General features: G+C 47.0%; 1 protein-coding gene across 1 annotated transcript in view; it reads right to left on the bottom strand.

Annotated features, from left to right (window-relative positions):
- Nucleotides 1-12,523, bottom strand: part of LOC136956819 (rab GTPase-activating protein 1) — a gene marked incomplete in the record, with an annotated part of 18,618 nt that extends 6,095 nt beyond the window's left edge. The window contains 7 exon segments of the mRNA XM_067250820.1: nt 1,972-2,129; nt 3,363-3,537; nt 3,655-3,868; nt 4,024-4,282; nt 5,144-5,173; nt 7,899-8,111; nt 12,416-12,523. Of these exon segments, the coding sequence (XP_067106921.1) occupies nt 1,972-2,129; nt 3,363-3,537; nt 3,655-3,868; nt 4,024-4,282; nt 5,144-5,173; nt 7,899-8,051 (989 nt within the window).
- Nucleotides 12,524-17,291: the final 4,768 nt, after the last annotated feature.

Raw genomic sequence — 17,291 nt, 5'->3', positions numbered from 1 at the left:
TTTGATAGGCGGAGAGGTATTCGACAGGATCAAAGAGGCCCCTTTATTCCACAAATCACAAACCATATATGAGAAACAGACACACACCAGCAAACCAGGACTGCAGCAGGGAATTTTACAGACAAGGTTTTACAGTTTTAAGTCAAACATGAAGCCCTCCTCAAATGAAATCCAGAAGAGATCTGGGGATGAGGTCATGGATACACCTGTGTGTGCACAGGCGGAAACACTCCAAGTCTGCGAGCTCCGAATTCAAGGGAGAAATCGACCCGTGGGTAATGAAGCATTCGCTCATTTGCATGTCATTAGGGTCCACCTTCTGTAGGGGGTTGCCGGAACAGCTGTTTCTATCAAGTCTCACCCTCGAACCAATCATATTCATATCACTGCCACACGCACAGAAAACAAACCAAAGGGTTTTGAGCACTGTGTCCCTCTAATGCTTTTCTCCGAATTTTCACAGACTTGCCTATCGCTGGCGTGTGAGAAACTGTGCTTCGGATCTAAACATTCCACAAATAATCACACAAGATTTAATGAGCAGGAAATATGCGTCTGACTAAAAATATCCACCAGTGCATTTCCTTTTTTTCCCCCCCTCTGAACAAGCCATGTATAGTCTGTGGCTGTTTGGACGTTTATTTCTGAGGAAGTGACGGGTCTGAACAGACATAACACACAGCAGTCAGAACAAGGATGTGTTGGGAGAGAAGCACGGAGTGAGACAGAGAGAGAGAGACAGACAGAGAGACAGAGAGAGAGAGCGAGAGACAGAGAGAGAGAGACAGAGACAGACAGAGAGACAGAGAGAGAGAGAGAGAAGAGAGAGAGAGAGAGAGAGAGACAGAGAGACAGAGACAGACAGAGAGACAGAGAGAGAGACAGAGAGACAGAGACAGAGAGAGAGAGACAGAGAGAGAGAGAAGAGAGAGAGAGAGAGAGAGAGAGAGAGAGAGAGAGAGAGAATAGACAGAGAGACTGGATGGGTAGAGAGAAAGACGGAATGAGAGAGGGAGAATGATGGATGGGATGGGTGGATAAGAGAGGGGAAAGAAAGGGAGAACATGGGCGACATAGAGAGATGGGAGAGTGCAGAAAGAGAGGACGAGGTAAGAAAGAGAGATTTGATGGAAGAAGAAAGAGAAAAAGAAAGATGAAAAGGGAGATAGGGGAAGAAGAGATAGGATTGGCAGATAGATAGATAACAAGGGATATGTTGAGAGAGGGGAACGGGGGGGGGGGGGGTGGGGGGGGGGTAGTCTCTTTGTGAAGCTGTGTGGAGGGATGATCCCTCGCAGGATTATGTGGACACTTCAAAGAGAAGTGTCATGAAAAAAAGAAGACAACAAAAAGAAAAGCCTCCTCACTCTAAATGTATCATTTCCTGGGTGGCTGAAGGGCATGTTCCCTTGGAGACGGGGGAGGGGGGGGGGCACAGATCTCAGCTAATTCACTCAGCATGGGGAGAGGAGTGGGGGAACATAACACAGTGACACATAGACAAAGCTGGCTCAAGATCTTCCTTCCTTCCTTCTTCCTCACAGTGGACTGAGCCAAACCGGAGGAGGGGTCCAATCTACCAGGAAAGTCAATCTACCAGGGGAGTCAGGTGGCTGAGCGGTGAGGGAATCGGGCTAGTAATCCGAAGGTTGCCAGTTCGATTCCCGGTCATGCCAACTGACGTTGTGTCCTTGGGCAAGGCACTTCACCTACTTGCCTCGGGGGAATGTCCCTGTACTTACTGTAAGTCGCTCTGGATAAGAGCGTCTGCTAAATGACTAAATGTTAATGTACCAATTAACCTTCATACCCCACAGCTACTTCCCCCCCGGTCCAGTATTTTAGGATGGTGGATGGGTTAGCGGTAGAGAGGATTGAAGTTTGGGTTTTCAACAAAGAGAATTCAACAGGAGCCATGCCATGGGTCTTCGATCTGATTGGCCCGACCCCCGTCACAGCGACACGCCGTACCTGAAGGTGCCCTTCCCATCATCTTCCTTGATCTCGAGGCTGACGGTGAAGGTGAAGACGTCGCTGTCCGGCGTCAGGGGCGGGGCCTGAGACGACAGCGCGGGCTTCTTGGCCGACCGCCGGAATGCCGTGGCAAAGCTGTATAGTATTCTGCTGACCTGCACACACACACACACACACACAAAGGAGGAGACAGGATACAGTCATTAGGAATGCGTGGGTTCTATTTGCAGCGTGTGGGCAGTGCCATGTCGCGTTGCTGCGAGGCATGTCCGGAGACTCAGCTAATTAACTAACAACTCTACAGCTGGTCAGTCATCCAGTATTCACCCAGCCTGGCTCTCCTCCCACACACGCTCTCTGTCAGCTCATGTAACCAGGGGTCACATGGCTGGGCGGTTAGGGAATCGGGCTACCAATCAGAAGGTTGCCGGTTCGATTCCCAGCCGCGTCAAATGACGTGCCCCTGGGCAAGGCACTTCACCCTACTTGCCTCGGGGGGAATGTCCCTGTACTTACTGTAAGTCGCTCTGTATAAGAGTGTCTGCTATATGACTAAATGTAAATGCAACCACACACACACATTCACACACTTAAAAACACAAACATGTGAGACATTCGGTACTCCAGGAGATGATGGTGTGTGTGTCACACAAACACGTCCTTTTCTACATGTAAAGAGAGGGCAGGATAGAACCTGGACTGGTATAAACCTGGCCTTATCTAGGCCAGGCCAGGCCAGAACAAAAGTAGACATAAACACATGTGGAATGCCCGTGTCTGTGTAGACAGAAGCCACAGGCTCAGTCTGGCCAGGTGTAAACATCACAGTAGGAGCGTTCTCGCACCACACGCCATGTGTGTGTGTGTGTTTGGAGTCATGGAGGACTCGAATATTGGGAAGTCTCTGGCTGGAGCTCTAGCTCCACCTGCAGTTCCTCATCTGTCACCACAGTTACTGTGTATGTATGTATGTATGCCTGTGCGTAGGCAGCAATGTGTGTGTGTGTGTGTGTGTGTGTGGGCCCATAGCTGTGCTTCAGTGTGTGTGTGTGTGTGTGTGCCCATAGCTGTGCCTCAGTGTGTGTGTGTGTGTGTGTGTGTGTGTGTGTGTGTGTGTGTGTGCCCATAGCTGTGCCTCAGTGTGTGTGTGTGTGTGCCCATAGCTGTGCCTCAGTGTGTGTGTGTGTGTGTGGGCCCATAGCTGTGCCTCAGTGTGTGTGTGTGTGTGTGTGTGTGTGTGTGTGTGTGTGTGTGTGTGCCCATAGCTGTGCCTCAGTGTGTGTGTGTGTGTGTGTGTGGGCCCATAGCTGTGCCTCAGTGTGTGTGTGTGTGTGTGTGTGGGCCCATAGCTGTGCCTCAGTGTGTGTGTGTGTGTGTGTGCGTCTCACCGCCTCCTGGATCTGGCAGCGGAAGACGTGGATGCGGAAGATCTCGGCGTTGTGGTGGCTCTCCGTGAAGGCGAAGCAGTCGCTCTCGTCCGTGCCGTCGTGGCCGCGCACGCAGAACAGGATCTTGTAGATGGGGTAGCTGGCGATCTCCGTGCCGGTCTGAGGATCCAGCAACCTGAGGAGAAAGCCCACCGGAGACGCCGTCAGGAAAAACGCAGCGTGTGCCTTCGCGTCGCCGCTTGTACGCGCGGGGCTGTGTGTGTGTGTGCGGGGAGGGGGGGGGGACACCGACCTGACGGTGCCCTCGGAGACGCCAGGCACGGAGAGGGTGACGTCGATGGGCAGCTGGCACAGCCCCCTGAGGGTGGTCATCATGCGGAGGGCCTCCACCTCGCTGCGGGGGGCGTTGACCGAGGCACAGCCCAGGTAGGTCAGCTGGCTGAACACCACGCTGTCCTCGTCTGGGATGGGGGTCCCTGGGCTGCCCTCTGATGAAGACTCCTCTCCTGGTGGGTGGGGGTGGGGGGGGGAAGACACACATACACATGGGGAGGGGGGTATGGGCGGATACAGAGGGCGAGTTCGAAGACAGAGAAAGAGAGAGTGTGAGCGAGTGAGAGATTGTGTGCGTGCGTGCGTAAACTTAACGGGACTGCCTCACCTCTGTACGACCTCTCATTCAGCTCGCTCTCCTGGGCTGTCTGCACGGGCAGCACCATCTCCACCTTAAGTGGGGGGGTGCTGGGGGGGTCGGAGCTGGGCTCGGACGGTGCTGTCGTGGTGGGGTGGTCCCCGTGGTCCCCCCCGGCCTCTTGGTCCAGCCTGGGTCCAGACCCGCCCCCCTGCTCCGCTCCAGATGGCTCCATCAGAACATCCTCCAGCTCCCTCTGTAGCTGCTGCTCACTGCCGTTCCCCACGATCTGACACACACACACACACACGGACACGTACACACCGCACACAGTCACATACACAGACATGTATACATTACGAAGTACTGATGCAATACCAAGGTCCATTGTGTAGAAATACAGCTATGGATCAACAGTAATTGGGAAGCTGAAAGCTAAGCCCTTTCTGCAGCTGGTACGGAAATGCATACAGCGCCTGGACATCTTGCCATAAGCAACATATACTAAAGACCTAGGCTGGTTCATGGGGTTGTTATTTAATGATTACCAGGAGGCATTTGGAGGGAAGGGAGATCTGTGACTGTGGTGGGAGGTGTTAACTTAATGTCTGATTAAGCCCAATGAAGCATCCATGATTAGTAAGTTAATTTACAGTGTGAATTATCTATACTACCTGGATGTGGATTACCATGTACTGTACGTCAAATGCAACTACTGTAGTCCCATAGACAATAAGATAGGATTGGCTACTACTAGGTCCACTGTATCTGTCCACTAAACACAGAGCTGACCAGCAGGCTTGGCTGGGCTAGGATAGACTAAACTAAGCTTAACTAAACTAGGCTCAAGGAGTATAGTGGGGGGGGGGGGGGGGGGACTCCTAAGGCCTGCCTATGGGGAGCCTTATCACATCAACTAGCGCCACCGCAACAACCCAAGCATAGTTAAGGCCGTCACATCTATCGGTCGATGAACTCATTAGCCAATCAAATTACAGACAGCCAAGACAATATCACCACATATGCACAGCACCGAGACAGACAGACAGAGAAAAAGAGTGAGTGAGAGAGAGAGAGAGAGAGAGAGAGAGAGAGAGAGAGAGAGAGAGAGAGAGAGAGAGAGAGAGAGAAGAGCGAAAGGGAGACTGACCTTAAAGCTGACCCCTTCCTCAGAAATCACCTGCGTAACAAACAACAGGTTTAGACAGACAAACCCCCCTCACTACAAGCCTCTGCACCTGATCATGACTGGGGGGGGGGGGGGGGGGAGGGGGGAGGTGGGGGACAGATGAACAGGTAGGGGGGGTAGAAACCACACCTGATTGACCAAACCGATGAATGGGATATGAGGGGTGGGGATCAAATTGTAGAAAGATGTAACTGAGGGCTACAGCTAAAATAGCCGCCTGCTAACCGACTTTCCTTGATCCTACTCTGCCCTTCACATGCTGCGTTTCTGGTCTTCTGCTTGAGTTGTATGCAGAGTGGTGGGTATGCTGCTGTTGGAGGTACTATTACAGCATTCGTAGTGGGCATTTGTTGCTCTGCTGGCGCCACCCTCTGGTTCATTTCAGATACTACCTCAGTAATAGTGACTTTAAAAAAGGATTCTTTATGGATACATTCCAGACGAAACAACTGTAAATGATTAGATTTGTGCACAATGTCAGTGGGCGTAAGGGTTATATGCGGATACAGAAAGAGACAGAGAGAAAGATAGAGAATAAAAAGCCTGTCAGACTAGTTGTGTAGATGGACAGTCTAAAACAGGAGGATGTGAGACACACGGGATAAGAGCACTGCTCCCTCCGTCCCTTCAACTATCCATTAATTACGTCCTCCCTTATCACTATTTCATGCCAGCCTTCATTACGCCCTCACCCATCCCTTTTTTTCTTTTCTTCATCATCTCTTCTTCTCTGCAGCAATCCTTCCATACCTCTCTAAAAAGCTGCCCCCCTCCAATCCATCCATCCATTTCTATCTGCAGCTCTCCCTCCATGGACGACCTCTTTTGATTTCTCCATCCATCCATTCCTGCCTCTCTCCATCCAGCCCCGATCCATCCATCCTTCCCTTCCTCTCTGCAGCTCATCCTCCATACCATCCTACCTCCCTGCTGTTTAGGGACCCATAACATGGTCATCTCCTTACAGTCTGACATTAAACAGGGAATGACATTGCAGCATTGCCTCCTCGACAACCAAAACCAATGAGATCCTAGGGTCTAACCAGCACAACACGAGTTGTGGTGGGGGGAGGAGGGGAGGGGGGGGCAGTGAGTGAGTGAGTGAGTGAGTGAGTGAGTGAGTGAGTGAAAAAGGCATGACAGCATGGTTGCTCTGGGTGGTTTGGTTACAGTATGAGAGTGAATTTCATTCAATCAGGGGGTGTGTTCAGATATGGAGAACTTCATGTCACTGGTCCAAGAAGGAAAACCCTACCGCTAGTGCTACTGTATGACAGTGTTGAAACAATGGGCATTTAACAGGGTCGGGTCCGATTATGCAGTGCAAAGCTCGGGTCGGGACTTTACCCGTCAGTAAAGAAATTACCCTGGTAAAATAATGCTGTTCGATGCTGTTTACAGATTTTTAAATTTAATTTAGGCTACTTTTTAATATATTTTGATGCTAATGTGTATATGCCTAGATGTTGCAAGCCAAGTCATAAGATTTTTACTGTCCTTATGACCTTATTTTAGGATTGTTCCAGCATTGAAAAGGCTTAGGAGGCCCACTTATCTCAGTCCGCATAACCTTCTAAGAAATCGTTAGAATTTTTACATTGTATTTTTTACTTTTAATTCATTGTGTTATTTGGGTTGTATTGTTGGTAACGATCCGATTGCATGTGCATGAAATAAATAAAGCAAATGTTTTTCACAAAAACATTCTTCTTGATCGGAGAAGTAGGCTACCACAAGTTAGTGGGAAAGAAAGGCATATTTATCAACTCAGCTGCATGTCTTTCACTGCTCAATCAAAACATATGCAGGTGGAAAACGTAGCAGAATGATGACCATGCCGTCTACAGGCTATCAATCACTATAGCATTCACTTTTACCGTTTACTTTGTCACGTATAGTTTCGATTTCAAAAATAGTAATATGTTCACCGTTTTCGGGTCTACTCAATTTCTTTTTTGATACTATCACTCCCACCTTACTTAAGATGTTACGTTGGTGGCTTGAAGCCACAGGTGAGGAACAGCGTTATGGAGCAGTGGATACACGTTATTTTATCGGGATCCACTTGACGTCGACTTGTCGTGTGCCGAGAGTAGTCAACATTTGCACTGCGCATGTGCGCACAAAGAACAATTTAAGTAAGACGCGAGACAACACGAAAACACCTGAACGACCCGACCCTACAATGCTGTATGATGTGAGATATAGGTGGGTTGACTGAATACAATTGAACCTATAATCTACTCAGTGACTACAGTACAATGGGTACGTGCAAAAGTCTACAGTGCCCTCTTTTTCTAATAGTCTAACCAATAGCCATCTCATGGTACCCCACCTATTGAGACACATCCAGACATGCACCAGGGCCCATTTTTATAGATTGTCTCAAAGTAGAAGATTCGACAGAGGACCAGTTGTTATTTTTAAATGAATCTATATGGACCAGGCCAAGACCTGATCTTGCACCAGCACTTTACTCTGAGTCATTTGATAAACATGGGCCACTGGGCCCCTAATACAGCTACTGAGAGGGACTGGACAGGTCTAGGACTGGCCAACGAGATTCCAATATGGAATTACAAGGCTACTGTACAACTAGCCAATGAGAAGGTGAGTTGAAGAAGGTGATAACCCATCATCTCAGAGTGAACCGAACCGTGGTCTGGTCGGGGCCCAGGGCGGCACCTCTTCTCCTGGGGCCGGTCGTGAGTCTTACCTTCAGTCCTGTCTTTTCATCATCGCTACCGTTATTAGTGGAGGATGGGGTCTCGTCCCCCAGGCGGGAGACCAGGACAAAATCCTCACTGTTGATGGTGGACACTGAGTCCGACGACACACTAATCTTCCCCACCGAAGCCTTGTCATCCATGACTGCTAACCCAAGCCACTGGCAGGCACATGAATGAGGGGGAATGAGGGGCAAAATCACCTGGGGAAAGAAAGAAAGAAAAGAAAATGAGAAGAAAGAAGGAAGGAAAAAAGGAAATGAGATGAAACCATGAAAAGCATTTTGTCTAGTTTGGGATTGTTCAAGATCGTCTGGTCTCAAAAGGTAGATTGTCATTCGCCACTATGATGTGATACTGTGCAAAGATATGAAGATGCAAAATCAGGCACCGGACAACTGGAGGCCAAAGTGGGAGTGGATGAGGGAGAACTTGTCACAAACGCTATTTCCTGCCGTTCATTCACCCATCCATCCCACCACTCATCGTTTCATTCATCGATCTAATCATCCATCCAATCCAACACATCATTCATCCCCATGGCGATTTTCAAAAGAAATACCAAACTGGACTAGGTAGCAGAAAGATTGTTTTTCTCCCTCTCCCCTAGGGAAGATCACATGACAGGCATTCTGCCTCCCCGGGCCTGCAGAGCAGACGGCCATGCAAAACAGCCCCATAGCAGAGCCCAGGCTGGAGACAGAGGGAAGTCTCCTGGCTCGGCCAGTGGCACTTATGGGCCCAGAAACATAAAGCCTGAGCTGTTCACTTATTTCATCTATTTCATACATCTTGCTCACTTCTACAGGAACTTAGAACCTGCTACATTATGCAGCATTTGTAAGTGTAGCAGATCATCCATGACCAATGTGTGAGTTGTTGGGAAATAGTGAGAGAAAGGGAGGGAGAGAGAGAGAGAGAGGGAGAGGAGGATAGACAGAGAGACTGGATGGGTAGAGAGAAAGACAGAATGATAGAGGGAGAATGATGGATGGGATGGGCGGATAAGAGAGGGGAGAGACAGGGAGAACATGGGCGACATAGAGAGATGGGAGAGTGCGGAAAGAGAGGGTGAGGTAAGAAAGAGAGATTTGATGGAAGAAAGGAACAGGACGTAAGAGAGAGAGAGAGATGCAGCTCAGGGGAAGGGGGAGAGGGCCAGTGAGAGAGAGAAAGAGAGAGAAAGAGAGAGAGAGAGAGAGAGAGAGAGAGAGAGAGAGAGAGAGAGAGAGAGAGAGAGAGAGAGAGATGCAGCTCAGGGGAAGAGGGCCAGTGAGGGGAGAGTGAGAGAGAGAACCGAGCGGAGTGAGAACGGAGGTGCCAGTGAGTAACAGGAAGAGAAGTACAACAGAGGGTTTTGGCCAAGGGTCAAGTCCATACCGTGCTATTTCTGTCTGTCTCCTCCTCCCTGGCCCAACAATTAAGAAATATGAGGAACAAACATGGGAGTGTGCAAACACACACGCACACAACTTTATCATCAGCACAGAACAGCGTGTTGGATGAAGCTAGGTTTCTCGGTTGTACTTTCGGGCGGTCATCTAAAAGGTGCAGGTTTCAGGCCGGCATAAAATGGCCGCTGTTCAACTGTTGAGACGTGGAACCATTGAGGCCGGGTGTCCTTTTTCAGCTTTGGGGCAAAAGCAGGTGAGTTGCCTGACAGGTTCTGTGTCACTGAGGGACAAAAATGGGTGAGAAATAAACGCGGAACACAGGAGCTGCTGACTGGTCATCATGGCCTAGCCCTGCCTCAGATGATGCTCAGTCACGCTCCTTCCCATGTTGAGCTCGGTCCCCCCTTGTCGGAGACACAGGACGCCGCTGTTTCCTGCTGACACCCTGCCTTGTTCTGCTCCGCTCCCTGCCTCATAATGGCTGCCTTGTCAAGCAGACACAGTCCAGCCTCCTCTCCCCGTCTCTCTCTCTCTCTCTCTCTCTCTCTCTCTCGGCCTCGGGCTGGGCATTAGAGCCAAATAGAGACTAGCGCTGCAGACCCTGGACAGAGGACTTAACACAAGCTAATGTTTCCTCCCTCTCTCTTTCTCTCCATCTCCCTCCCTCTTTCAATCCATGTAGGGGAAGAAAAGAGTGTGGAGGGAAGAATGGGGGGGGGGGGGGGCTGAGCTTATGCAGCAGGGAGCAGTTTCCTGTAGAACTATTGCCAGCTGTGTGTTACCATGACAACCCCTTTCACCCTTCCCTCTAAAAAGAAACATCACAATGAAATGTTCAGCGCATCTATGACAAGACACACTTTAAAAGAGTATCCAGGCATGGTCGAGTGTGTGGAAGGGAGACTCTTGTTAGCACTTAAGACAGACAGACCACCTGTGGGTCTGGGTTGGGTCAACAACCCAGATTTTCCTGACACTGATCAGTCTGAGCTTAACGTACAGAAAGGGAAGAAGTTCTAGTTGTACTGGTTTCTTGTTGTTGAGGTTTTCATTGGCAGCAGTGTCATATGTTTCCGCCTCGGAAGGACTTCCTTCCAGCTCTAGTACCGCCCGAGTTCCTAACACACCCCTTCCTAATACCACCTTGCACCTTCTCCATCTATCCATCCATCTCCCTCCAGATCCTTCTCTCCATCAGTCTCCCTCTGCAAATTAAATGGTTGAACCTGAGGCTGCCAGCTGAGGCCTTTGCTTCTCACCAGGGACAGCACGGCAGCATGGGAGCCGAGCACTGAGGCATCCTCTTAAAGCTAACTCACAGCAGTGATTTCAGAGAGAGAGAGAGAGAGAGAGAGAGAGAGAGAGAGAGAGAGAGAGAGAGAGACAGAGAGAGACAGAGACAAAGGTATGAAAAGAAGAGTCAGAAAGAAAGGAGAGAGCCTACCCCATTCACATTGTGTTGGTGTCTGTGTATGAGGGTGTGTGTGTGTGTGTGTGAGAGAGAGAGAGAGAGAGAGAGAGAGAGAGAGAGAGAGAGAGAGAGAGAGAGAGAGAGAGAGAGAGAGAGAGAGAGAGGATGTATTCGAGAAAAAAAGGAGAGGGCTTAACCCATTCACATTGTGTTGGTGTGTCTGTGTACAAGAGTGTGTGCTGTAAGTGTCTGTGCAATGATAACCATCTCATTCAGAACAGAACAGTGAGCTCCGCAGCAGCCAGCTCATTCAGTCAGACAGCCGTTTAGAGTGAGAATCTGTCCCTAGTTTGCAGCCAGGTCCTGCAACAGCAACACAAGTAAGGAAATGTGCCGCAGCCCTTCCCTAAAGAAATTGCACAATATCGAATTTAAATATGGGCAAACAACTTCTGGCCCAAGTACTACTGACACACCTAAGCTTGCCTGGATTCAGCACTTCTGCTTCCTAACTACTAATATTTTCCACTTCTACATTATATACAAGCATAAGGGGAGCCACACTACCTGACTCTCTGAGTGTGTGGAGGTGACGTCCCTGCGCCCTGCATACTAATGTGCTTAAAAGCAACAGAGTAGAAACCCAAGCCTGCCAATGGGAGTTTGTGAACGAAGGAGTGTAGATGATTTGACTGCAGATGGAAACCGAGAAGAGTAGAGAGAAGTGTAGAAAACTGGGATGAAAAGCTCGAGCAGGTGGTACTCGGGCATAGAATACAAACCAGGTCATCCACAAAGGAGAAGTCGTCTAGGCCTGACTTAGCCTACAGTATGAGACAGTTCTTACAAACACCTGGGCATTTGTTCGATAGATACGTAGGCTAAACGAATTCGTTTTTGTTTTCCATTTAAGAAGGGACATCTTGCCAATCTAACGTATACAGATTGGGGCTTTTGTTGATAATTTTTCCATATACAAAGAAAGGCACGGTTGTTTTAGCAAACTATATATTTGCATATCATTCGTAGGGAAAAGCTGTCGCTAGTTGTTGAGCCCTACGGTGGTTTCCGCAAGTTGATAATCAGGTGAATCTTGAGACATGGAACCTGTTCGCGTTCCCATGACAACAGCTGCTCATCGCAAACCGAGTTGTCTTGTCACACAAGTCTGACAGCTAGCCTGCATAAAAAATGCTGTGAAAATATGTAGCTGGTTCCGTTATAGCAAGCTAGTAGAGGTTAAAAGCTTGATAAGGAAACAAAAACGCTACCAGCAAGGTAGTCTAGATAACGTTACGCATTGCGTGTTCAATGCAAAAAGCAGCTATGGTGCTAGCAACAACACACCCGTTACAGTAGGTGTCTGGTGTTCGCTAACTAGGCTAGCTAGCTGGGAAGAAACATATCGTTTGTACTATAAAGTCTGTTTTTTCGAACATCACATCTGGCATACTAACGTTAACATTGCAATACACGAAACTAGAGCTAGTTACGTAGCTAAGGCCTTTCCTCGATCTGCCTATATGGTACCCGATGTCAACGCTAGCTAGGCTACAGTAGCACTACTGTACCAGGCAGTAGTTCGCTAAACTGCATTAGCGAGCTAGCTTACGTTAGCTCTAACTGTTATCTACAATAACATCTAAAAATTGAGACGCCTGTCATTCAGCAGAGAGACACATAGAGGTGTCGAGTATCTTACCTGTTTCCAAAATAGTGTATTATTCCAAAAACGGTTGACATAACATTGCACTATAGAGCAACATCAGCGACTGCATTTACTGGTGGCTGCAGCTGCTGTCAACACAAACACAACCAACCTCAAAGCTAGTGCCACTGCGCATGCGTGCTGTTGAGTAGGGTGAGGTTTCTCGATCAACTTTCCGTTTCGATGGTGAGCAGCAGAATTGGTTAGTTCGGATGCAAGGGCATTAGATGAAATATGTTGCAAGAGAAGTATTGCTAGAGAAAATACGTTTTCTTACAAATATGTTCAAGAAATATATTTGGCGAATTCCTCCTCAAAATGGCAAAATATTGTAAAATTGACAAAACACTTATGACATCTGTAGGAGGAATCCGCCATCGCTACTTGCAGCTATATTCAAACTACTCTGCCCTAGAGCAACCAGAGAGACACCACGTTTTCTATCATTAAGAAATTGTTCATAAAGTGACAACTCACCCAACAGTATAAAATAATACATTGGTTCTACCTAGTGGACAAATAGCGACACTGCAAGCTGTAGAAAAATAAATATTTGTATTGGGTATGCAAGATTTTAAACCAATAGGTCCAAACCCAGTATACAAAGTATTTATTCCACAACTGAACATTGTACATAAAAAGGAAAGACAAATGTATGATGCACCTGTAATAGTCTGACATGGAGAGTTGTGAGATATTTGGCAAATATTTTCCAAGAAGGAAATAGAGTACACAGGCACCAGAGAATGGCTCCTCAGAGTAATGTGTAAAACTGTGAGCTATTCTTAAATCGTTTGAACGTTTTACACTTATTTACAAAAACAGAACTTTCACATATTGCTAAGTGTAGCCCCTTGCTAGGATTTAATTTGATATTGCATTTACATTGGGTTTTTTCTACTCCAATGTTGTAAACGAATGCTGTTAAATCCCATGTATTTTATATAATGTTTCAGCTGACTGTTAATATTTGTATTTCATGTCAAATTATTGATTAATAAATGTTTTGACCCGTGACCTGTTATTGTCGGGATATATAGGCCTATTGGGATGAGGTTCTAATTGGGAAATTGGTTGACAGTCGTATTGATCTATTAAGACAAGTTATTCCATAACATTCTTCTACTTTTCTTCCCTCCAAGTTTATAGTCGCAAATAAGCGGTCTAGAGAACATAAACCTTGCACTTTATATCAGGGGGCGGGGTGCAGATTGCGGTGGTTAGCGAGTGAGGTGGAGAAATCTAGGCAGGGCAAGAAAGCGAGGTACGATAACAACATTATGTTCACAGTATAGATCAGACAGAGACAGACAGTAGCATTCAATATCGAGAGGAGGACAGAGTCTCTGGTCTGATCTCTCCACTCCTCAGCAGAGAGACGTACAGGTCATGGTGGCACCTCTTGATGTGCTTGTGGAGGTAGATCTGGGCGGTGAAGGACAGAGGACACTGGGAGCAGGAGAACACCTGAGTCTGGGACGACTCTATCCTTGGTCCTGGAAAAGAGAGAGAGCAAAATAATACATTTAATACAATTAAATACAAACAGGATAGTTTTAAAATGACAACCTTTGGTAAGGGAAGGGATTAATAGGTTACAATCCTGGTCTGTGGGTTTAATGGTTGTTAGAGGTAGTAATGAAAGAGGGACAAATGTACTATTGACATTAAATTAACTTCACTCAAATGGTCTTGTATATCAGTCCTCTACTATATGAATGCAGTTAAGGTCAATAATATTGTAGGTTAAGAACATCTCAAGTCAGTGATTTGTGTGGCTCAATGTTACAAGTCCCTCCAATCTTTCTATAGAGAGGGAAATGGAGAAGAGAAGTGAGGATGGTTCCTCGGTGCTGAAACGCCACCAGGTTATGTTCCTCCTCATTACGGGCAAAGTTGGGGGGAAGAGGAGGAGGGGACGGGAGGAGGAGATGGGAGGAGGGGTGGAGGGAGGGAGATGAGGTAGAGGGGGATCAGAACATGAAAGGTTGAAACAAAGTTGAGAGTCAAGAGAAGTTGAAGGAGTTACGAGAGTAAGAACAGTCAAACTGGTTTTGTTTGTTTGTTTGTTTATTTTTTATTTGGATCCCCATTAGCTTCAGCATAAGCTGAAAGCTATTCTTCCTGGGGTCCTAATACTGATACAGTGTGTTTTGACGTATGCTAATGACGTCAGTTCCAAGCTAGCGTGTGATACGTTTGTTGTGGTGCTAATCGTTACTATTCTAGAGAGGATGTTTATTTTAATGGCACAGTGTGATAATTGTACACTTTATTTCCGTATTGTTGTTGAGTGATTAATAACCTATTGAATAATGTCAGATCATAGCAGATATAACATCTGTGATATTAATGTACCTTTTTTGGGTTTATTTTGAGAAACTTCATTTATTCTTTCATTCATTGATCCAATGTACAGTTTGTGACTGCCTGTAGTGCACCATCTTACTACCAAGTAAAAATATAAACTCCACCTGGTGACGCGTGGTCTCTGACAGGAGCCCTGATGGGGCTAATGCACAACATCCAGCATTCACAGGGTTAAAATCCCAACAGGTAGTATCTATCATACAGAGGTAGTATCTATCATACAGAGGTAGTATCTATCATACAGAGGTAGTATCTATCTTACAGAGTTAGTATCCATCTTACAGAGGTAGTATCAATCTTACAGAGGTAGTATGTATCATGCGTCTCTGAGGAAGGCCAGATCCTCCTCACTCAGCATCTCTTCTAGGGGGGGTCGGGCCCCCTTGCTGGGTACCGACCAGTGATGCTACCTCACCACTGGAGGGCTAGGGGGGAGTGATGCTACCTCACCACTGGAGGGCTAGGGGGGAGTGATGCTACCTCACTACTGGGGGGCTGGGGGGGAGTGATGCTACCTCACCACTGGGGGGCTGGGGGGGAGTGATGCTACCTCACCACTGGGGGGCTGGGGGGGAGTCATGCTACCTCACCACTGGAGGGCTGGGGGGGAGTGATGCTACCTCACCACTGGGGGGCTGGGGGGGAGTGATGCTACCTCACCACTGGGGGGCTGGGGGGGAGTCATGCTACCTCACCACTGGAGGGCTGGGGGGGAGTGATGCTACCTCACTACTGGGGGGCTGGGGGGGAGTGATGCTACCTCACCACTGGAGGGCTGGGGGGGAGTGATGCTACCTCACCACTGGAGGGCTGGGGGGGAGTGATGCTACCTCACCACTGGAGGGCTGGGGGGAGTGTTATGCCACTGCATACTGATGAATAATTTTATTTATATTTTTAAATAGAATAGAAGTATGCAGTGGCATAGCGAAATCTCTGACGTTGATAACAGCTAACAACTCTGCGAACTCGAATCGGCAGAACGCAGTCTGAAGCAGCAAGGCAGGGACCAATGAACATGAAATACAATAATAACACAAATGAATGATATGCAATTTAGGAAGATGCTATATTCATAGATAAGAAATTATACGAAGTAATCTTCGAGAGATAAAAAATAACATAATTTTGTTGCAGTTCTTTCTGTTGACAACAGGTGGGGCACTGCGCCACCTGCCCCTAATGACCTGTCGCCACTGTAACCTTGTTAAACATTTCCTGTGGGACACTGTCATCATGGTCAAAATGAGCACAAAATGTGTAACACAAATCATTGGTACATGTCGTAGATAAGCTCATTATTATTTTGCTGCTAGCAATTTTACACATGCACACTTGTGTACATCAAGCTTGACCCATGTTCTGAATAAAGGTCCGTGTTGGTAGTTGACCAACAGGCACGTCACTGCAAGTCATTGGTTGATGCTGCCTGAGGGGGATGACTGTGTCTAACAGCTTGTGCTCCTTTAAAGCCAACACAAAATGTTTCTTCTATAACCATGTACACCCCGATTTAGAAGGTGACGCTAAAGTATGTTTTCTCATATTATTCCCCATACCCGAATGTTATTATTATTGGTGGACTAAACTGAATTCAACAAAAAAAATGTTTTGATGACATAAGGGTGGATTGTTTTTCTCTCTAAAATCAATTTCCAATTTATTATTAGCCTATTGGTGGGCGACCTACAGTAACATCAATATCGGTGTAGTAGACTATAGATAGACTCCTCCCATACCCCTGTTGACTGTAAATGTACCATTTATGCATTTTTGGCATAATCATATTCCTCTAATTTTCCTGAAATGTTTTTCCCATGTTGTGGGAGCACAAGAGCTAGTGTTTTCTGAATCACTCATTGAACCCAAACATTTACTCTTTTGATTTGATTGGTTTGAATAGCTATTTAGCCTTAATGGAATAGTAATATCTTGTTAATGTTATTGTAACTATATCCGGTGTGTTTTATTACCATTCTTTGGTAAAGAAATTTTACTTTTTACATAAAAATAATACAAAGTAGATTTTGTTTTGTGACTTTTATTTCTGAATATTTTGTTGCAATCAACCGGAAATGATGCTTTTTGAGGCTTGCTCACGATGTCGTCAATACATTTATTTTGAAAACCACTACGTTGGCCAAATGAAACATTGGATTGATAGCTTCCTTAATAGAAATATTACAAATGTTTATGTGTTTGTGCATAGTTTGATATAATGGGCTTATTACTGGGTTAACTCTCTCCGACTTTACTGTCGTGTAGCCTAGGTCCGTTCACCGGAAGCGGCAAATACGGCTACGGGACATCGACATGGATCAACAATCTGGAATTCGGTGTTGAAGAAGGGGAACCTTTGCTGAAGCAAACTTTCCACAGCCGCCGGCTGCTTCAGAGATCAGAGGGAAGACGAGCCAAGGTTAGTGGTTTGCCCTGTATATCGACCATTTGGCAAAATATATTTACCCAGCAATATGCTTGTTGTATAGTACAGGGCCCG

The sequence above is a fragment of the Osmerus mordax genome, chromosome 14, assembly GCF_038355195.1.
Source record: "Osmerus mordax isolate fOsmMor3 chromosome 14, fOsmMor3.pri, whole genome shotgun sequence".
Classification (NCBI taxonomy): domain Eukaryota; kingdom Metazoa; phylum Chordata; class Actinopteri; order Osmeriformes; family Osmeridae; genus Osmerus; species Osmerus mordax.
This window is presented reverse-complemented; position numbering and strand designations above follow the sequence as displayed.